This window comes from Typopeltis vanoorti, chromosome 5, assembly GCF_054136105.1.
Source record: "Typopeltis vanoorti isolate ZY-2024b chromosome 5, IOZ_Tvanoo_1.0, whole genome shotgun sequence".
Lineage (NCBI taxonomy): Eukaryota > Metazoa > Arthropoda > Arachnida > Uropygi > Thelyphonidae > Typopeltis > Typopeltis vanoorti.
In genome coordinates, this window is record NC_143553.1 from 59,595,399 (window position 1) to 59,615,146 (window position 19,748).

The 19,748-nt window shown below is 36.8% G+C and overlaps 1 protein-coding gene across 1 annotated transcript in view; it reads right to left on the reverse strand.

Annotated features, from left to right (window-relative positions):
* Positions 1 to 19,748, reverse strand: part of LOC150106454 (disintegrin and metalloproteinase domain-containing protein adm-2-like) — a 279,900-nt gene that overhangs the window by 126,787 nt on the left and 133,365 nt on the right. The window contains exon 7 of the mRNA XM_090393007.1: positions 18,206 to 18,374. Coding sequence (XP_090249133.1) covers positions 18,206 to 18,374 — 169 coding nt within the window. The remainder of the gene's footprint in view (positions 1 to 18,205; positions 18,375 to 19,748) is intronic.

A 19,748-nucleotide genomic window follows, 5' to 3' on the forward strand; every position in this document is an offset into this window, starting at 1 on the left:
CATAACAGAGTTCCATGGGTATTCTGTCAAATGCCTTTGTGAAATTCAGCAAAATAATTGTGTAGGCGATTTCCTTTATCCAACTCAGATGTTACTCTATTATAACAAGTTACCAAATTAAAAAAATATGCCCTACTCTTCATAAAGTATCATATTTTTATTTACCCATTCTTGAATTTTCTTTTTGACCAATTTTTCAAGTACTTTTACCACCACGCCTGATTATACTGATTGGTATATAATTTACTACTGCAGTGTTGGAACCTCCCTTATGCAAGGGTATTATTTTGCCCTCTGTCCACTCTCTTGAAACTCTACCAGGGCTGAGACTTAAAGAGCCTAGTCAGAGGCATTACCAATTCTCTTGCACATTTTTGCAAAATCCTAGCTGATATCCCATCTATTTACACAGCTGTATTTACATCGAGACTCTGCAATATCCTAAGAACCTCCAATTCATCCATTTCTGTCATATATGTTAAAACAGTAACCTCACTAGGATGATATACCCTCCCAAAGTGGTCACTCGGTAACTCAACTATTTTATCTGCATCTGTGTCCTTGTGACCATCATCACTCATTAAGGTTAATGTTCCTCTTACTTGCCACATAATGAAAGATTTCCTTTGACCTCCTTAACTAGATTCATTGCCATGCTGGTCACCATCCTCTATATATACCCTCCACAGCATTTTCTTCTGTAGCTCGTGCTTAATGATATTACTCATCCATCTAACACCTATCTGATTAACTCTCCTTATCTTAGGTATACAATTTAATATTGGTTTCTCTAGATGACCCTTAATTATATCCCATGCACCACTATCTTTAGCCTACAGTGTTTTATGCAATGGTACAGATTTAAGCTTCTTTCTAAGTTTGTCATAATCACCTGCCTTGTAGCACTACATGTGCCTCTTCTTGAGAGAATATTCCTCATGTTTTACAATCTCCCAAGTCAAGACCACATGGTCACTTTCACCAATTAGAGACAATGTGGTCACTTTGGTTATGGATAAGTCAATACTCTCCCACCTCTAGTCCTCTCCATCACATGCTGCCTTAAGTAATTATCTCTTGGTAGGTGTACAAATTCCATTTCCTTCCTTCTAGTCTATATCTTCATAGTTGAAGTGTCCCATAATAACCACGCAACCTATATTCATTGTACTAATTTGGTGATGCATGTCTTCCAGATCATTTGTGGAACTCCCTGGCCTACAGCAACAATCAACTGTATATATATATATATATATATAGTTTTACTGGACTTAATCTCATACCAGACATCTGCTTCAAATGGACAGCCACCCTCCCATCTTTCTTCTATTCTTTTTGGCTGCAATTCATCTACTATCATCAGCAGCACCCCTCCCCATTCTATCTTCTCTATCTTGCCTGAAAATACTAACCCCTTCACATTCTATACCTGTAACTACATCAGCTGATGTTAGCCACATCTCACTAATGCCTATAACTTTTGGTGAGGTTGCATTAACCAATACCAAAAACTCCTCCCTCTTGTTCCTGATATTTCTAGATTCCTCACTAAGTTTCTCACACTCACTTGCTTCATGGGTGCCTTTATACAAACTCACCTGCTTCCACCCTAACTGCTTAAGTTTCCCCAAATTTGTGCTTCAGCATGCTCTTTAAACAAAGCTTTCTCTCTCTCTAAACACCTAACACAAAAACCATTTAGATGCAGTCCATAAGCATTACAAATCTTTCTTTCCATCAAACACAGACCACAAAACTCTACATCATTCCTTCTGCACAATCTACATAGACTCACTGGCTATCAATGCCCTCCTCTCAGTTTGCTCTATTACTGCATGGTAGAAGACAATCTTCACCTTCTTGCTCTTCAGTTTTGCCTTTTCTAACAACTTCTTTATATCCTCCCTCAAAGAATACTTTTCGCTCTCAAATCATTTGTACCACCCAAGACAATCATTTCCTTTGAATTACCTTTTTGCATCTAGATACCATGGCTAATATCATGAATTTTTGCACCTGGTAAACCTCAAGGGCTCACTTTAGTGAGTACAGGCATGGCATACCCGAGGTACCAGATGCTGGACCATGCCTTACTTTATGTAATATACATCTATTATATTATTCTGTAGACTGGTCCCTCCTCTTCTTTCTTTGCTTCTTTCTCCTCTCCTTGCTCCTTCCCCCTGATGCTATTAGAGTATTCAAGGGCTAGGGGTGAGTCTTTCCTATCTTGCTAAGTCATTTCGTCTTATGCAGCCACCAAAGGAGGCAAGCTAGCCTCAATAGGCGCCGGTCCCAAGCCCGGATAAATGGCAAGGGCTGATGTCAGGAAGGGCATCTGGTCGTAAAACTTCAATGCCAGCTCAAACTATGATATAAGTCAAAGAGAAAACGATATAAGGGCTAGGGCGTACCCCTTAAGCGACATGCAGCCACATCACCCTAGAGCTGCGAGAAGTGGATGAGGGCTACTGCATCAAGGGTGGGTGCGGTTAAAGAAGCAAGCCCAGCAGGTGGAGAGGATGTTGCGAGTGGGAACACTGAATGTTGGAAGCATGACTGGAAGGGGAAGAGAGGTGGCAGACATGATGAGGAAGAGGAAGTTGGACATTTTATGTGTGCAGGAGACAAGGTGGAAGGGGAGAAAGGCAAAGGACCTGGGAGATGGATATAAATTGTTCTACTATGGAGCGAATAATGAGGGAAGAAATGGTGTAGGAATTGTGGTGTGTGGCAGAATGAAGGGCGAAGTACTAGAAGTGGATAGAAGGAACGACAGGATCATGCGAATGAAATTGGGTCTTAGAGAAGAGCGGGTGGTCGTATTATGTGTATATGCCCCACAAGTTGGTTGTACAGCAGAGGAGAAAGATGAGTTCTGGAACGTGTTAGATGAAGAAATGAGGGAACTGGTAGAAAATAAGATGGTGATTGTTGGAGGAGACTTGAACGGACACATAAGGAGACAGAATAGAGACTGTGAAAGGGTGCATGGTGGCCACAGAGTGGGAATGATGAACCAGAAAGGAGAGAGGGTTGTGGACTTTGCAGTAGCGTTTAATCTGGCAATTGTGAACTCGTTTTTCTACAAGAGGGAAGAACATTTGATAACATTTAGGAGTGGTAACAACAGTTCACAAATTGACTACATTTTGACTAGAAGAAAACATCTTAAGGTTGTGACAAATTGTAAAGTAATTCCAACAGATCAAGTAGCACAGCAACACTGACTGCTGTGCGCAGAATTTAAAATAAGATCGAAGATAAGAACCTCTGGATACCATGGGATGAAGACAATTAAGTGGTTTCACTTAAAAGAGGAGCGTGTGAAGAATCGTTTTAGGGAGAGGGTGTTAGAGAGGATTTCGGATGGACTGGAAAGTGTACAAGATTGGTGGAAACATAATTCAAAAGTAATCCTGAGCTGTGCAATCGAGGTGCTTGGTGAGACATCTGGAAAGATTAGAGAGCAGAAGGAGGGTTGGTGGTGGAATAATAATGTACAAGTGGCAGTGACAGCTAGGAGGAAGGCAAAACAGAAGTGGGATAAGTCAAGAGTGGAAGAGGGCAGAGAGGTGTACAGAGAGAGAAAGCAAGAAGCCAAGAGAGTTGTGGTACAGGCGAAGGCCATGGCATATCAAGATCTGTAGGATCAATTAGAAACAAAGGAAGGACAGAGAAAAATTTACCAACTAGTGAAATGTAGAAATAAAGCAGCAAAGGACATCTTACATGTGAGGCAGATCAAAGACGCTGAAGGAAGAGTATTATGGAGGGATGTGGACATAAGAAACAGATGGAAAATATACTTTGAGGGACGTTTGAATGAGGAAAATGCAAGGACTCACATAGAAGATGGGCAGCCTTCTGAGGGGATGGTGCAAAACATCAGTAGAGTGGAAGTGACAGAGGCCATGAAGAGGATGAGGAATGGAAAATCGGTGGGACCCCGACAGAATTTCAGTGGAGGCATGGAAGGCACTGGGGGAAGAGGGAATTGACCTGCTGCGGGACCTGTTCATGAAAGTTTGCCAACAGGAAAATATACCCAAGGAATGGAGGGAGAGTACTCGTCCCCATCTACAAGGGTAAAGGGGATGCACAAGACTGTAAAAATTACAGAGGAATAAAGTTGATGTCCCACACAATGAAAATCCTAGAAAGGGTTCTTGATGGTAGATTGAGGAAGGAGGTGGGAGATTGCAAAGGAACAATTTGGCTTCATGCCTGGTAGATCAACAACAGATGCTATCTTTGGGTTACGGCAGATGATCGAAAAGTATCGAGAGAAACAAAGGGAGCTACATCTGGCATTTATTGATCTGGAAAAAGATTATGATAGCGTGCCAAGGCAAGAAGTCTGGAGGTGTCTGAGGGAGAAGAAGGTTCCGGAGATATATGTCAGGTTGGTGCAGGAAATGTACAGAAATGTGAAGACAAGTGTTTGGACCTGTCCTCAAGAAAGTTTTCAAGTAACAGTTGGCTTGCATCAAGGGTCAGCATTAAGTCTGTTTCTGTTTAATATTGTGATGGAGGTGGTAACAGAGGAGGTGAGAAAAGATGCACCTTGGACAATGTGTATACAGATGACATCTTGCTGTGTGCAGATTCAAGAGAAGAAGCAGGAACTAAAACTGGAAAGATGGAAAAAAGTACTGGAAGAGAGAGGTATGAGACTGAGCAGAAGTAAGAGAGAGTATATGTGTTGCACAGTGGGTGGCAGACAAGAGACAGATCTGGAGCTGGAAGGAAATGCCATCAGGAAGGTGAGAGACTTTAGATACTTAGGTTCAACAGTGGAAGAGGATGGAGGAGCTGAGAAGGAAGTGGGATGCAGGATACAAGCGGGTTAGAGGAACTGGAGGGAGATGGCTAGAGTGTTATGCGATAAGAGGGTGCCGATCAATCTGAAAGGCAAAATCTATAGAACAGTAGTGAAGCCAGCTATGACATATGCTATAGAAACTGTGGCCCTGAGGAAAGATAACATCAGCAGGATGGAAGTAGCAGAGATGAGAATGCCTAGGTGGATGTGCAGTGTGACCAGAAAGGATCGTCTGAGAAATGACTATGTCAGGGGAACAGTGAAAGTTACGAACTTAGGAGTGAAAACACAGGAGGCAAGGTTGAGATGGTTTGGTCATGTGATGAGGAGGGAGGATGAATATGTGGGAAGAAGGGTCATGTAGATGGATGTGCAAGGAAGGCGGAAGCGTGGGCGGCCAAAGAAGAGATGGAGGGAGCTGGTAGAAGAGGACTTGAGGATGAAGAACTTGGATGTGGTGACAGCCCAAGACAGGAAGGTGTGGAGGAGACTCATTATCAACAGTGACCCCACTTAAGTGGGAGAAGCTGCAGAAGAAGAAGAAGAAACCTGATTTTGTCAGACTCTCATTTAGTACTTCCTTGATCATTGGGTCTCCATACATAATTTTCTCCTTATCTTGTTTTTCTTGTTTGTTCAGTTGGTCTTCATTATTCCTTCGGACCACCTGCTTCTTCCTCTTTTTAGTCCCACTAATCTCTTGTCACTTCTGCAATTTTTCAATTTCATGCTTTGTCCTATAAAGGATAGCATTCAAGCAGATAATTTCTTTATTAATGTCCATTTCATTCTCCTCTATTTCCACAACTGCATGTTTGACATTTTCCATCCTACAGCCGGTACTGTCTGCTCTGTTAATATTTGCTGTGTTCTCGTCACCTAACAGACACTCACTTTTGAAACACTTAATACGCACTCTCTCCACTATCAATTCCCTTCCACGTATCCTTTAATTTTCTCAACAAATATATTTCACATGCACTGAACTTAATAAAATCCTGCAAAGTTAAATCATCCAACAACATGGTCTTTGCTGCCATTGTTCGTCCATGCATTAGTGCCATGTTGACAATATCATATTTAAACAACAACAAGAAAAAAAAAACTTTACTTACAAACCAACTACCTCAGTCAATCCTACACCTGTTTAAAACTAAAACTACAATAAGTTAACCTAATATTCTGAAATAAAATATGAAAAAGTTACTTATCTTTCAGGAGTGATAATTCCACTCTATCAATATTATTTCATAGAAAATAATTATTTTCTTTGAACTTCCATGGAATCATAGACTCATCACAGGAGACCACATTAACTATTATTCACACAATACTTATCATACTTCTCTTTGAACTCATTCATTGACAATACACTCATGATTGACTCTGGTAACCCATTCTATCTACTCTCCAATCAAAAAACATGCAAATAATGTTCTATGTGAAACATCTCTGTAGAATTAATTATTATTATTATTATTATTATTTGAAATAAAGAAAAAAGAAACAATTTATTTTTATGTAAGTTATTAGCTGTCAATTCTAGGAACTCCAAATACAATTGATTTGAAGTAACTAAAATATGAGACAGACTTATGATTCAAAGACTTATGTAATCATCACTAGAAAACTGCATCAATAGAACTACTGTTTCTCATTGTTACTATAATGGAATCAATGTTCATAGTGAAATTGAACTAACTTCTCTTTAAGAGAGCCCTGTGAATTAGGATCAGAGAAATCGATGTTGAAGTCACCATTAGAATCACTGGTTCTAATGATTCTTTTTGATAATGATATTTGATAATTTTTCTTCAACAGGGCAGCAGTATAGGAATAAAGTGAATGCAATCTATGTCTTCAATCAATTAAGTTTGAAGAAATGAATATAACAATGTTGAGATAATAAACAATCAGCAGTACAAACATTTCACACTAACCTGATGCCTATAGACATTTCATCAATTGTTCATAAATAATATCAAGATGAGGTTCACTTGTGTGTGTATCCACAGGCTTATTGACAATATCACTTCATTTGCATGACACAAATTAGGCATGATAAACTGCTAGTCATCATCATTATGCAGCCAAGTTTCAGAAAGCATTTTTATATGACAATGCTAAGTAACTGCATCTGCAGGTTCTTTGGAATGAGCTTGAAGATTTTGACAATTAATTAAGAAAAGAATGCATAAGTCTTTTCTGTCTGTGACAAACTCAAGTAGAGTCTTGTACAGTTCTCAATGGATTGCTCAGTAACCTTTTAAACTCCTTTTGGAGAGGAACTGTCAGTTGTGCATTTCTTCATCTGTGATAATGCAGAGCCCATTTATATTAGTTACTCTGAACAAGGTAACATAAATCAACTATTGCTCATGGTTCTTTTCATATTTCTATACTGTACAATCTAACTGAAAGTTTCCTCCTTCAGATTTCCGAATGGTTATGACACAAGCTGGAGAGAGGAGAAAATGATTCTGGTTAGATGACATTGCCTTACTGTTATTCAAAAACATACTAGTCATGCAGCATCCAATCTCAATAAAGGAATCACTGATGTTATGCAAACCAGCACCTCATTTCTCGGCCAAGAAACTAACTCGTGGAGCATTTGGAAATTTGATCCAAAGTCATTTAATGTTGGATGTGCATTCTTTTCTGAAAGTTTCATGCACTAATCCATCAGGAACATCTATATTCATAATGATGAGATATGGTTTGCCAACAATCAAGGAAAGAGCATAGGAGAGACTGCTAGCAGGGTCTAAAACATACATTTTATGTAGCCTTATTTAACCTTCTCACCCTTGGAATGCATTTAGACATTGCATCTACTAGATAGTTTTTGAAATTTCCCCAAGCTGCATTGATCTCTTTTCCAGCTAACTCCTCATTCCATGCTACACCTGCAAGCTGTCTCCTGAGCTCTTCATAATCATCCCCCCCCCCCTTGTAGTTCCACATATACCCTTTTCTTACAGAGGTCCTCACACTGTTGGCAACCATCCAGGTAATCACCTCATGGTCACTCTCACCAATTGGTGGGTGATTTGACACTTCATACACTTCATTTATAATTACATCCTCTGATGAGATGACCAATTCCAAGACTCTCAATCCCTGTGTGTCCTCTGTTACACACTGTCTGAGGTAGTTATCCCTCAAAAACTCAAGAAACTCATTTTCTTTCATTTATTTAATTATGGCAATATAAAACTCTTTTCTTATTTGCTTGGCTAATTTGATTATACATTTCATAATCACTACCATCTACATTTCCTGGTCTATAACAACATCCAACCAAGTATTTCATTCCATTCACCTCTATCTCACACCATACTGCCTCAAAACCACTGGCACTATTTTCCTCTTGCATCTCTACTTTGTATGGACATAACTCTTTCTCTATCATCAATAGCACTCCCCCCTCCTTTTTTAACCCTTATATCCTCACGAAACACATCATAACACATCATACCCTTCCGTCTCTATTCCTGTCAGGATGTCGTCCTCATCTAACTGTGTCTCACTGGGTGAACAGATTCAATTAGTGCAACCATTTCACCTGTCTTGTTTCTTACACTTCTAGCATTTGTATATAAACACAACAGCTCATTTCTGGATCTACAGCTAGTTCCACTGATACCACTCATTCGATGTGATCACTCCATGCTCAACTGGGGCCATTACCCTTTCTGCTTATTCATTTTAGAACCCTCTTCAATTCCAACTGTTTCCTCTTGATCCCAGGTCATCCCATTCCTTTCCTGTCTACACATGCTCTCACATCCTCTTAGAGCATCCACCTTTCTCACGCTGTGTACCCATGTCCAACCTGAGCCTCCCCATTTCCCTGTTCATCTTGCACACCCATTCTCTCATTTTCCATACTCATGCCACTTACTTCCTCATTCATAACCACCTCTTCAATCTCTCCTGTCTTACTCTCCTGCTCTTCCACATCACTTCCCACTTGATCTGATTCATTCTCTGTACTCACTTCTCTACCTTCCATTAACAGTCTCTCCAAGCAACTCACACCATAACCACGCAAATGCAGTCCATCGCTCCCATACAGTTCACTTCGTCCTTCAAACTCATTCCACGCGTTAACAAATTGTACTCCCCTCTCCTAACACATTTCAGTCAACATATCATTCACAATCCTTGCTCTCTACCTCATCTCACCACAGTCATACCTAGGCAACACACTTACTACCCTTCCTGTCACACTATTCACTTTTATCCGTCTAAGGAAACCTCCTGATATCCATTCTGACGTGCTCTTTGTCTTCTGTCAAGTCATTCGTACCTATTAAAATCAACTCCTTTGCTCGCTCCCTCCTCATATCCAATGCCTCAATGACTACTCATTTTACCACCTGGAAAACATACCTTGTGCATCCTCTCATCCAGCACACCTTTAATAAGGGAGTCTCCATACAACGCCACTCACTCGTCTTTCGTTAACTCTTTCGTACCTACTTGATTTGTTTTAATCATTTCCACCTGAATTTTCTTAATTTCACTCTGCATCCATTTCATTTCTTGCCTCATCCAACTCAATTCAACTTTCAAATCTCACGTCACATTCTCTCTATCATTCAATCTTTCTTATTTTTGAACTCTCGACTCCTGCTTCACACTTTCATTCTCATTCATCCTTTTGAGTTTCTGTACTTTTGGTCACAACCGTGTTATAAAAAGTACTATTTTTATGTATTATTTTATTTTTATTTATTTTATTTTTTATTATTTATAACATGGTTGTAAAGTCCATAATTTGTAAAATGAACCAAAAATAGTCTTAGAAAAGTACGTAACCCATTGTCCTAATCTCTAATTTGGACAATGAAGAAGTAAAAATAAAACAAAAAATGAAATAACAGAAAATATTACAATGTCAAAATTAAAGTAAGATGAAAAATAAGAAAACAGCAGAAGAAGACAATAAAAATATGGGACTATAAAAAAAATGCAGTGCAAAATTAAAAGAGAGATTTCTGAAATTCTTTAACAATGTTTGAATTACTGGAAAAAACTTTTAGTGCACTCTTGGAACAAAAAAGGCACTAGTTTGAACAATATATAAAAAAAAGTAAATAAAGATAGTTGTAATAATGGGGATAAATCTATTAAATACAGGCTACAAGATACAAGGGTGGTTTGAAAGGTTCTCGGCCTTGACAATAGATGGCAACACTATCAACAAGATTTTTTTTTCTAAGTTGGTACATCTGTCATAAGCATCCATGTGAAATTGCAAGTCATTCTATCAAGTAGTTTGTTTTATACAGCTGCCTGAAGCAAAAGTGTTGTCTGTATCCATTGAAATGGATAAAATTGAGTATTGTGCGGTTATAAAATTCTTTAAAAAAGAAAGTTTAATGCCAAAAGAAATTCATTCGAAGTTCATAAAAGTTCATAGGCACTCTTCTCCTTTGTTTTCGACAATTAAGAAATGGGCTGCCAAGTTTAAGCGCAGTCATACCAGCCCTGAAGATAATCCATGTGAAGGACATCCATAAAAGTGTAACATCACCAGAAATCATTGATCAAGTGCACGATATGGTATTGGATAACTGGCGAGTCAAAGTGCATGAAAGTGCTGAGCCTATAGGCATTTCAAAAGAATGTTTAGGATATATTTTGCATAAAGAATTACATACAAAAAAGCTTTGCACAAGATGGTTGCCACGCTTGCTCACAACTGATAAAAAATGCACTTGAATGAAAATCTCTGAACAGTGCTTGGAGCATTTTAAAGAATAAAACTGATTTTGTGCATCAATTTATTACTATGGATGAGACTTGGATTCACCATTGCACACCAGAATCCAAACAGTGGACAGAAGCCAGTTTTTCAGCACCAAAGAAGACAAAGTTGGTTCCGTCAACAGGAAAGGTCATGGCATCGGTGTTTTGGGATGCTAAAGGCATTTTTTGTTTATTAATCATCTTGAAAAGGGTAAAACAATAACCAGGTAATATTATTCCAATTTTTTAACCAGACTAAATGAAAAAATTCATGAGAAAAGACCTGGTTTGCAGAAGAAAAAATCATCTTTCAGAAGGACAATGCACCTGCCCACAAAGGTGTTTTAGCAAGGGGAAAATTAAGGGATCTGCACTATGAATTGTTGGAACATCCATCATATTCCCCAGACTTGGCTCCCTCTAACTTCTATCTCTTCCCAAAACTAAAATTCTTCCTTGCTTGTCAGTGTTTATCTTCAAATCAAGAGGTGATTGCAGCTGTAGAGGGGTATTTTGCAGATCTTACTGAGAACCACTACAGGAACGGGATAATGGCGCTGGAGCATCACTGGAATAAATTAGTCTTAAGGAAAATTATGGGGGGGGCAGAACCCCCTAGTATAGACTATAAAAAAAGAAGAAAGAGCAAATTCAAACTGCAAAAATAAAATTCCTCAGAAAAACAGCTAGATTTACTATGTGAGACCAGAAGACAAAATTTTGCAATTTTTGCATAAAAAAATTCAATAAATTATTATTCTACATTCGCTTCTGTATTAAGCTCAATGGCCAAATAGCTTCATTGAAATGTAATTAATCCTCTGATGGGGCAGTTAATACTATCTGCATAGTGTATTATGGCTGTCAATAGCACTGATCTGGCTAGTTTCCATGTTTTCTGGAAGATGAAAATTGCTGCCTTCAGTATGAGACTGGCTAACTGCCCTTCCACTGAAAAGTACTTAGAAAGATTCCTTTGCATCCTAGACAGGATTTGAACCCAGATCTTATTTTCAAGCAAAGAGAATCACTGAACCAAATGAGATGCTCTATAAATTATTACATAAATATGAACAAAAATGGACAGAACATCTAAATCAAATGGAGAGGATCAGCCTATCACAATTATACATATAAAATGAAAAATAATTGGAAAACTAAGAAAGCAATGACATGAGACCAGAACAGGACACTTGGTCTAAAACTGTGATAGGAAGAAGTAACAGAACCCTCATGTAGATGTCCAATGAAACAGCGGTGATAAGCATGGCAAAACAAATTGCACAATATATCAAGTGTGGATTACTAGTACCATATGAAATGGAATCTTATAATGCTGACAGATTACCTGGACTCTAATCAGAGATGCTCCAGACAGTGTCTATAAATCAAATGACAGCATAACACATCAGTGGAATGCTTGCTATGAGGACAGATTAAAGGAGTGTAGGTTACAAAATTTGGCAGGGAAAAAAAAAAATGGGAAAAATGATTAAAACACATAAATTGACTAAAGTGATTTTATATGATTGATGAAAAACTTTTTAATGCATGACAAGTAAGAAGAAAGCAAAGGGATCAACCCTTGGGAGTTGTGTAAGAGTGTGGTTAGCAAGGGCATAAAGATTAGTTTCTTGGAGAGTGGCAAATAAGTTGAATCAGTTGCCAGAGGCAATCATGAGTTCCTCTCATGATTGCCTTTTTACATTTAATTAAAACACATATATCAGCACTGAAAGATAAAAATAAAGTCTTCAATTTTCTACCTAGTAATTTTTTATTTATTTTGTGTGTGAACTATAGAAAATGAAAGAGTATACATAAATGATTAAACACATACATTTAAAGAAATAGACATTAAAAGCATACATTAAAAGACAAAAATGCCACTTGCATAAAATATTAAGTAAAAACATAAAATGTGAAATTTTACTCATCCAGTGACTCAGTGGTGCACCCAGGGATGGGGCCAAGGAGCCCCCCCCCAAAAAAAGAAAAAGTTAAAAAACACTAGAAAATTTTCCAAAATATTTTTCCTAATTAAAATTCATTTTTTTTATTTATGTTGCATCATGTCTTCTATTTCTATACTACTTATGAATTAGGGATCATATAAGGTGAGACTACCTTATAGCAGCGTTTCTCAACCTATTGTCCGTGGACCACAAGTGGTCCGCGACGATGGGACAGGTGGTCCACAGGCTTAAATTAACCAAATAAATCTATATATTTTAATTATCCAAACAAAACAAATTAAAATTGAATAAATAAGTAAAAATTATTAAAATAAAATTAACACTTAAAAAAAAAATAGCAATGTTCAAAAAAATAGCAGCAATAATGTTCATGGAATGAACATTCTGCCACTATTTTAATTTGTAGTGGCAGAATAATAAGTAATAAATGAGGGTTGAAGTGAAAAACAATATGGTTTTATTGCTTCCACCTTCCCTTGCTGTTTTGTCAGATTTGAAGTGAACATATTTTATCATTTGAACCAATTGCTTGTTGTTTATTGATTTTTATTGTTGAAGATTTTCTCCTTCAACCAAGGTTCAATATATCTTCAGAAGTGCTAAGTAATACTTGGACAAAGTGCGTTGTGAGTTAACCCCAATATTTATATATTTTTCGGAAATCGCGCGATGGAAAGATAAAAGCAAGCTGACAATTGAGTTGAAATGCTAACTCTCTTCAACCGAATTCCAATAATATGCGAAACTGCCATAACAGCACTCACTATATATATATATATATATCTTAGTTTTAACACGTTTACGAATTTTAACACTTTCGGTTGAATTTTATTGCTGCCGAGCGAACTCACACAATCTAATTAATAACAATAGTTTTTCGTTAGATACTGTGTTTGCCGGTGCAACATATGGTTTTGCTCAAGTCTATATATACAGCATAGTTTCTCTGTATGAGGAAACATGTGATTTATTAATTAGTGTTGTTTTTATCCCAGTTGTCTCTAATTACACCATTTGTTGAGAAATATATTACATAGACTGCTTATACCTTATTCACTGACATAATAAAAGTACTTGCTTTTCTTGCCTCTGCAATATAGTGGCTATTGGGGGAAGGTGTGTTGTTTACCACGGGAGCAAGTTACTATCGCCCCGCTCTGAACGTGTTTCAGTTTTTTTTCATTTGCGAGGCATATGCCACACTTTTTAATTTCTTTTTTCAAAAAATAAAATCTTAAGAGTTATATGTGAGTAAGTACGGTATTTCGACTATGGATAAGTACATTGGTACCCTCTTTAAACGGAAAAATAGCTCGGATGACAGTGATAATACAAAATGAGTTTGTAATGACAGTTTGTGTGTAGTTTCTGAAGAGAAAGATCTGTAACGAAACCACAGAAACACAGAATTCCCATCAGTTGCAATGCGATAATATTAATACGCTTAACGAAAGGAAAGATTTGCTGACTTGCTGGACAATCGACTAGTGGATCGCATTCAAAGGTAAATACAATTGGTTATTTTGTAGGAACATTTTTCTCTTTTGTGACTTTTCTCCCTTTACGGTAATTATGCATACATTATTGTGTTATTATTCAACAATTGTTTATAGTTTTGAATGTGTATATAAAGTCAATATCAACAGTAGCCAGATTATGAACACATGATGAAAGAGACGGGAAGGTTTGGAGCTTCCCCGGATAGTATTCAAAAGGTAAATACAATTGGTTATTTTGTATAGGATCCTGAAACTTATTAGTTTAGAATTTAACCACTGGGAATGGGTTTGTGTCCATCTCAAAGCGCTGAAACAGAATTTGGAAACATTTTCCAAATATCTTTTTTTATAAGAATTGTCTGTGGTTTCACGATCCATTTCAGGCTTGCAGTCACGAGAATGATCTTTCGTTGTCGAAAAAAGAGGTAATTGAGGTTTCAAGCAACAGTGGGCTTAAAATGCAATTTTGTGATCTTGGTTTGGCTTGATTCTGGATCTCGCCTTCAGTGAGAAGTGAATTTTCCGAATTATCTGAAGAAGTCGAAAATCGTCATGCAGTTTTCTACAACCTATCTTTGTGAGAAAGGATTTTCATTGCTCCTTCAAATAAAAACAAAATACAGAATTTGTCTTAGTGTGTGTGCCGATCTTCGACTGAAGTTGACCAATATTGAGCCAGATATCCAGCAACTCTGCAAGGCCAAGAAGCTCATCCATCTCATTAAAAGTAAATAGTAACATAATTATATCATATTATTTATTTGTTTAATAAAAATTAAAACTTTGTTTTAATTTTTATCCACAAAATTTAATTTTTTTATCTATATATCTGGCCTGGTTGGCCAACTCTCCAGCCAAAAGGCTGCAGGTTCGAATCCCATCGTGGGTATGGATGTTTGCGGTTGTCTGTGAAAATACTAGTGGTAATGGTCGGCAGTAGATAGCATTGGTGTAGATGATGATGATTGTAGTTGTGGTTGGTGAAGAGTTGTAGAGAGTTGTAGAGTAGGTGCCCGTCCTCGACGATTTGGACTACCTGAAGGTGTTATGTAATAATAATATCCACAAGCTTTAGGTTGTGGATATTATTGGCACTTGGAAATGTTGTATCTGTGACAAATAAGAAATTGCACTGGCATAATTGAAAAGGTACACAATTGCTTCAATACCCCTAAAAGACAGGACCTCCTTGTTGTTTATAATATTATAATATTAATATCTTTTAAGATTTATAATATATTTATTTAGCTTGCAAAAAATATTTGCGTACACCTTACCATTGTCTAAAATAATGCAAAAATCTAACAGTGACCTCTTAATTGCCCTAAATTTTGTTGATGATGTTGTGGCTCAATTAAATACCATTTGTGAAACACCAGATTCTTCATTTAAAGATATTTACGATGAAGTATGTATAAAAGCCAATAATTTTAATATTGATATTAAAAAGCCAAGGACTTCATCAAAACAAACATTAAGGTCCAATGTTCCAGCCAATTCTGTAGAAGAGTATTTCAGGAGAACTATTTCTTCCATTTATTGACCAAATATTGACTCAACTTCATGAACATTTCACTCGGCACTGCAACATTTTGAAATACTGCATATTTTTTTTCTCTTCTACCAAATGGAAAAGATGCTCCAACAGCAAGTGTAATGGAAGATTTTCGTCAGTTGTGTGAATTTTATGCCGCCGATTTGCCTTATACAAATCCAGCAATTTTGAACGCCGAATTCAAGTTGTGGTATAAGAAATTTGAAAAACCATTTGCAATAGCTCCATGCAAAAAAGCCGTTGATGCAGTTTCAAAGTGTGACAAAATGATATATCCTAACATCTATAACTTATTAAAAATATTTGCAATGCTTCGTTTTCTAACTTACGCCTTTTAAAAACCTATTTAAGATCTATTGTGACACAATCACGAATTGAACGGACTGGTTTTGCAATATATATACACACAGAGAGAGATTAATGTAACCATGACTGAAATAATTCAAGAGCTTTGTAAAAAGAAAAGAAAACTGGATTTTATTCTTTAAATAAATTTTTATAATCGCCTAATGAATTTTATTGAATGAATGAAATTTAATGAATTTTAGTTGAATGGATAAAAATATTTTTAATGCAAATTCATTGCATTAAAAATATTTTTATCCGTTCAACTTGGTCCCCCCCACCCCCCCAAGATTAAATCCTGGGTGCACCACTGCAGTGACTAATATACTTTAAAGCTGTTTCATTACACTGCATTAATTCTTCTCGGGTACATATATTATTAATGTCTATTAAGCAGTATTGCAGAAGATGATCCATGGTTTGTGTTTCACCACATGAGCAGCTGTCATTGTCTGTGTAGCCCCATCTGGCCATATTCTGCTTTGATCTGCCCATTCTGGAACGAAGTCTATTCAATGTCTTCAATCTTTGCCAGTCAAGATATAAGCCGGAAGGAAGAGATTCATTTAAGTTCAGAGCCTCTGGAGACTGTTCTTGTCACATTGTTGACCTTGTAGCTTTTATGGAATCAACCAACAATTCCACTGCTAATCCCCTTTTAAAGCTGTCTTCAATAAACTGTGTTAAGTTTAATACTTGTCCAGTTGCATGATCTTCCTGGTCTAAATATCTTGCCTGTTCTTTTATCAGCACTTTCTCTATTTCTGGACTTAGTCTGTTCAAGATTAACCTCTCATACAGCTTCAGTGTTGTGCATAGGAGAGCTATAGGCCTGTAGCTCTTTGGATCCTCAGCAGGTTTGCCCGGTTTCAGGATAGGTATTACTTTCGTTTGCCTCCATATGCTGGGTATTTTAGCAAATTTCCAACAAAAGTTGAAAAATTCTAACAATCACTCTGTTGCCTTTTCTCCCAGATTCCTTAGTATGTCGTTTCTGATATCATCTATTCCTAGTAATATTAACATTTTATTCCATTCACTAAATAACTAGATTTAGTTTTTCAGTTACATTAGCGATCCCAGATACATTGGAAAAAAAATACGGGACATTTATGACTGACATTTACAATTAACGCTTGTGTTTTTGTTTGCCCACACATAAATTTTCTATCATATAACTTACGTATTATTTTAGATGTACAATCCATTGATCAAAAACTCTGGTTGTAAAAACACGTGTGATATGCAAAAGTTGCTTCTTTTGCAGCAAGATTCTTTTCCACTTACCCCATCTCTTTCTTGGTAAAGAAATCACTGACTTTTGTACTTGTAGAAGCTCAAGATGCAGATTTATGTCTTTCTATAGCAATGTGCGGTAATGTCGGACTTTCAGCCACGCTTGACATTAAACAAGCCACCACAAACTGTACGCTCCACTTTATGTCTCGCCAATTTAGATTTTTTTTAAAAATGGAAATTGAGTTTTTAAAGCACCTGTATAATCACACTTCCTTTTCGGCATTTTCAACGTTCAACAGGGTCATAGGAGAATTGAAAAACCACACATTTTAACAGCAGCCGTACAGTAATTAATACTCTGCAAACACCAACCTGTTTCTCTCAGAGCAAGCTTCTAAAATGGTGTGGGTCAAGCAGACTGTTCCATGTTATTTAAAGCTGAGCCAGTATCACGGCACATGCCAAAATGTCAATGCACATGCGCACTGTTCTAACGAACTCATCATTGTTGCAGTGTTGACATCACTTGCCTTGAGAAAATAACAACGCATCTGTAATGACGGAGAGCGATGTTTGTAATAGAATAGAAATTGTAACTCATCGATTTTGTTATTCAGTCTTGAACTCTAAAATACAGGACAAAAAGCTGTTCCGAAGAGTATTCTCGGGACAACGGGGCGCATTAGCCAAAAACTGGACAATCCCGTATTTTACGGGACGTCTGGGATCTCTGAGTTACATGCATATAGAAGTCATATTTTTCAACTGAGTGTGAGGACAAGAGTTTTTTTTTTTTTTTTTTTTTTCAATTTTGATCACTTAGATTTATTGGTTTAAACTACTGCTACACACATACACACACACACGTTTCATTTCTACACAAAACTTACATCACGATTACTGTAAATTCTTCAACAATTCTTTTTCAAGAAATAATCAAACTTACCACTAGTCAGAAATATCAATTATAGCTTTTATTCATAGTTACAAAGAACATAATTCATACCAGAGGCTCACCACAATCACATTCCTCTCCATCTTCTAAAAACCCATTTCCACAGAGAGGGCCAACTATTTTGTCAGGCTGATTCCTAAGACAATAATCCATTTCTCTTAAAAAAGCACTCTTCAAATGTTCCCTTGAGCAAGATGACCAATGCATAGGAATAAAATCCCTGCATAAAAATTTAAGATATTTGAGATCGTATAAACATATTTTTCCCTTCAGGGAAAGAAATTTCATTTATATCCAAAATGAGTGCATAATAATACTCAAATTCTAATTAATTAAATGTCATCAATAGTCATTGTGTGTGTGTGTGTGTGTGTGTGTGTGTGTGTGTGTGTGTGTGTGTGTTGGTGGGTAGCTGTAAAACAATCAGAAAACATATTAACAAAGAAAAAATTCAACTGTAAACTCATTAAACAAACAACTGAAGAATTTTACTCAATGTTATATCAAGATGATGAAGCAAATGAAGAAGAAGGCAACTAAGAAATAATTGAAGTGCAACAAACTCTACCAGAAGTTATGTGAAGCATCCAAAGCATGAAAAATGGGAAAGCTGTAGGCGAGTTTGGATTCATAGCTAAACTTTTAAAAGCAGGTAAGGAAATGATGCACAGAATCTCAGCAAAACTTTTTTACCCTATGTCTGAAACAAAATAATGTACTAAGAGTATGGATTAATACCCCTACAGCTGTTTACAAAAGTCTTGGCTTATAGGCTTTGTGCGACTCTAGACCTTGCACAAACAAAAGGTAGCATAATAGAAGCTTCCAAAGTGGCTTTAGCACAATGGAAAAGTTGTATAACTGATAATTGAAAACAGTGTAATGATTACTAACTACCAATGTCTTGGTTTTATTGATTATGAGAAATGCTTTGATTCAGTAAAAACGTGCAACTCTTAAAGCATTATAAAACCAGCAAATTGAAGAGCCATATGTCAGGACCATCATAACAGCATACATCAACGTGCAACTCATTTCAACAGAAGTATCTCTAACTGTGGAAATTATCAGAAAAAAATACAGATAGTTTTGGAGATAATCAATATCTCCAAAACTATCTGCCCATGCCTAGAAGAAATATTCAAACTTCTTGATTGGGAAGAAAAAGATCTGAAGATAAATGGAAGATAGTTAAGCTATTTATGCTTTGCAGGTGACGTACTCATCTTTACTTCAACTGCACATGAATTACAGACTCATATCCATGAACTCCAAATTGCTAGTAAAACAGTTGGCTTAAAGATAAACCTAAAGAAGACCCAAGTAATATTCAATAGCTACATACAGCCAGAAATAATAAAATTCAATAATGATGAAACTGAACAAGCAAATCATTATATATGCTTCAGACAATTGATATCAATGGATCAAAATATCAGAAGAAATTAAAAGACATACAATGCTTGGGAGGAAAGTATTTGGAAAATTACAGTCAATATTCAAAAGTCAATTTCATTATGCTTGTAAAGGAAAGTTTTTAACCAACATGTTCTGCCAACATTGACATATGGCTGCAAAACATGGACACTAAATG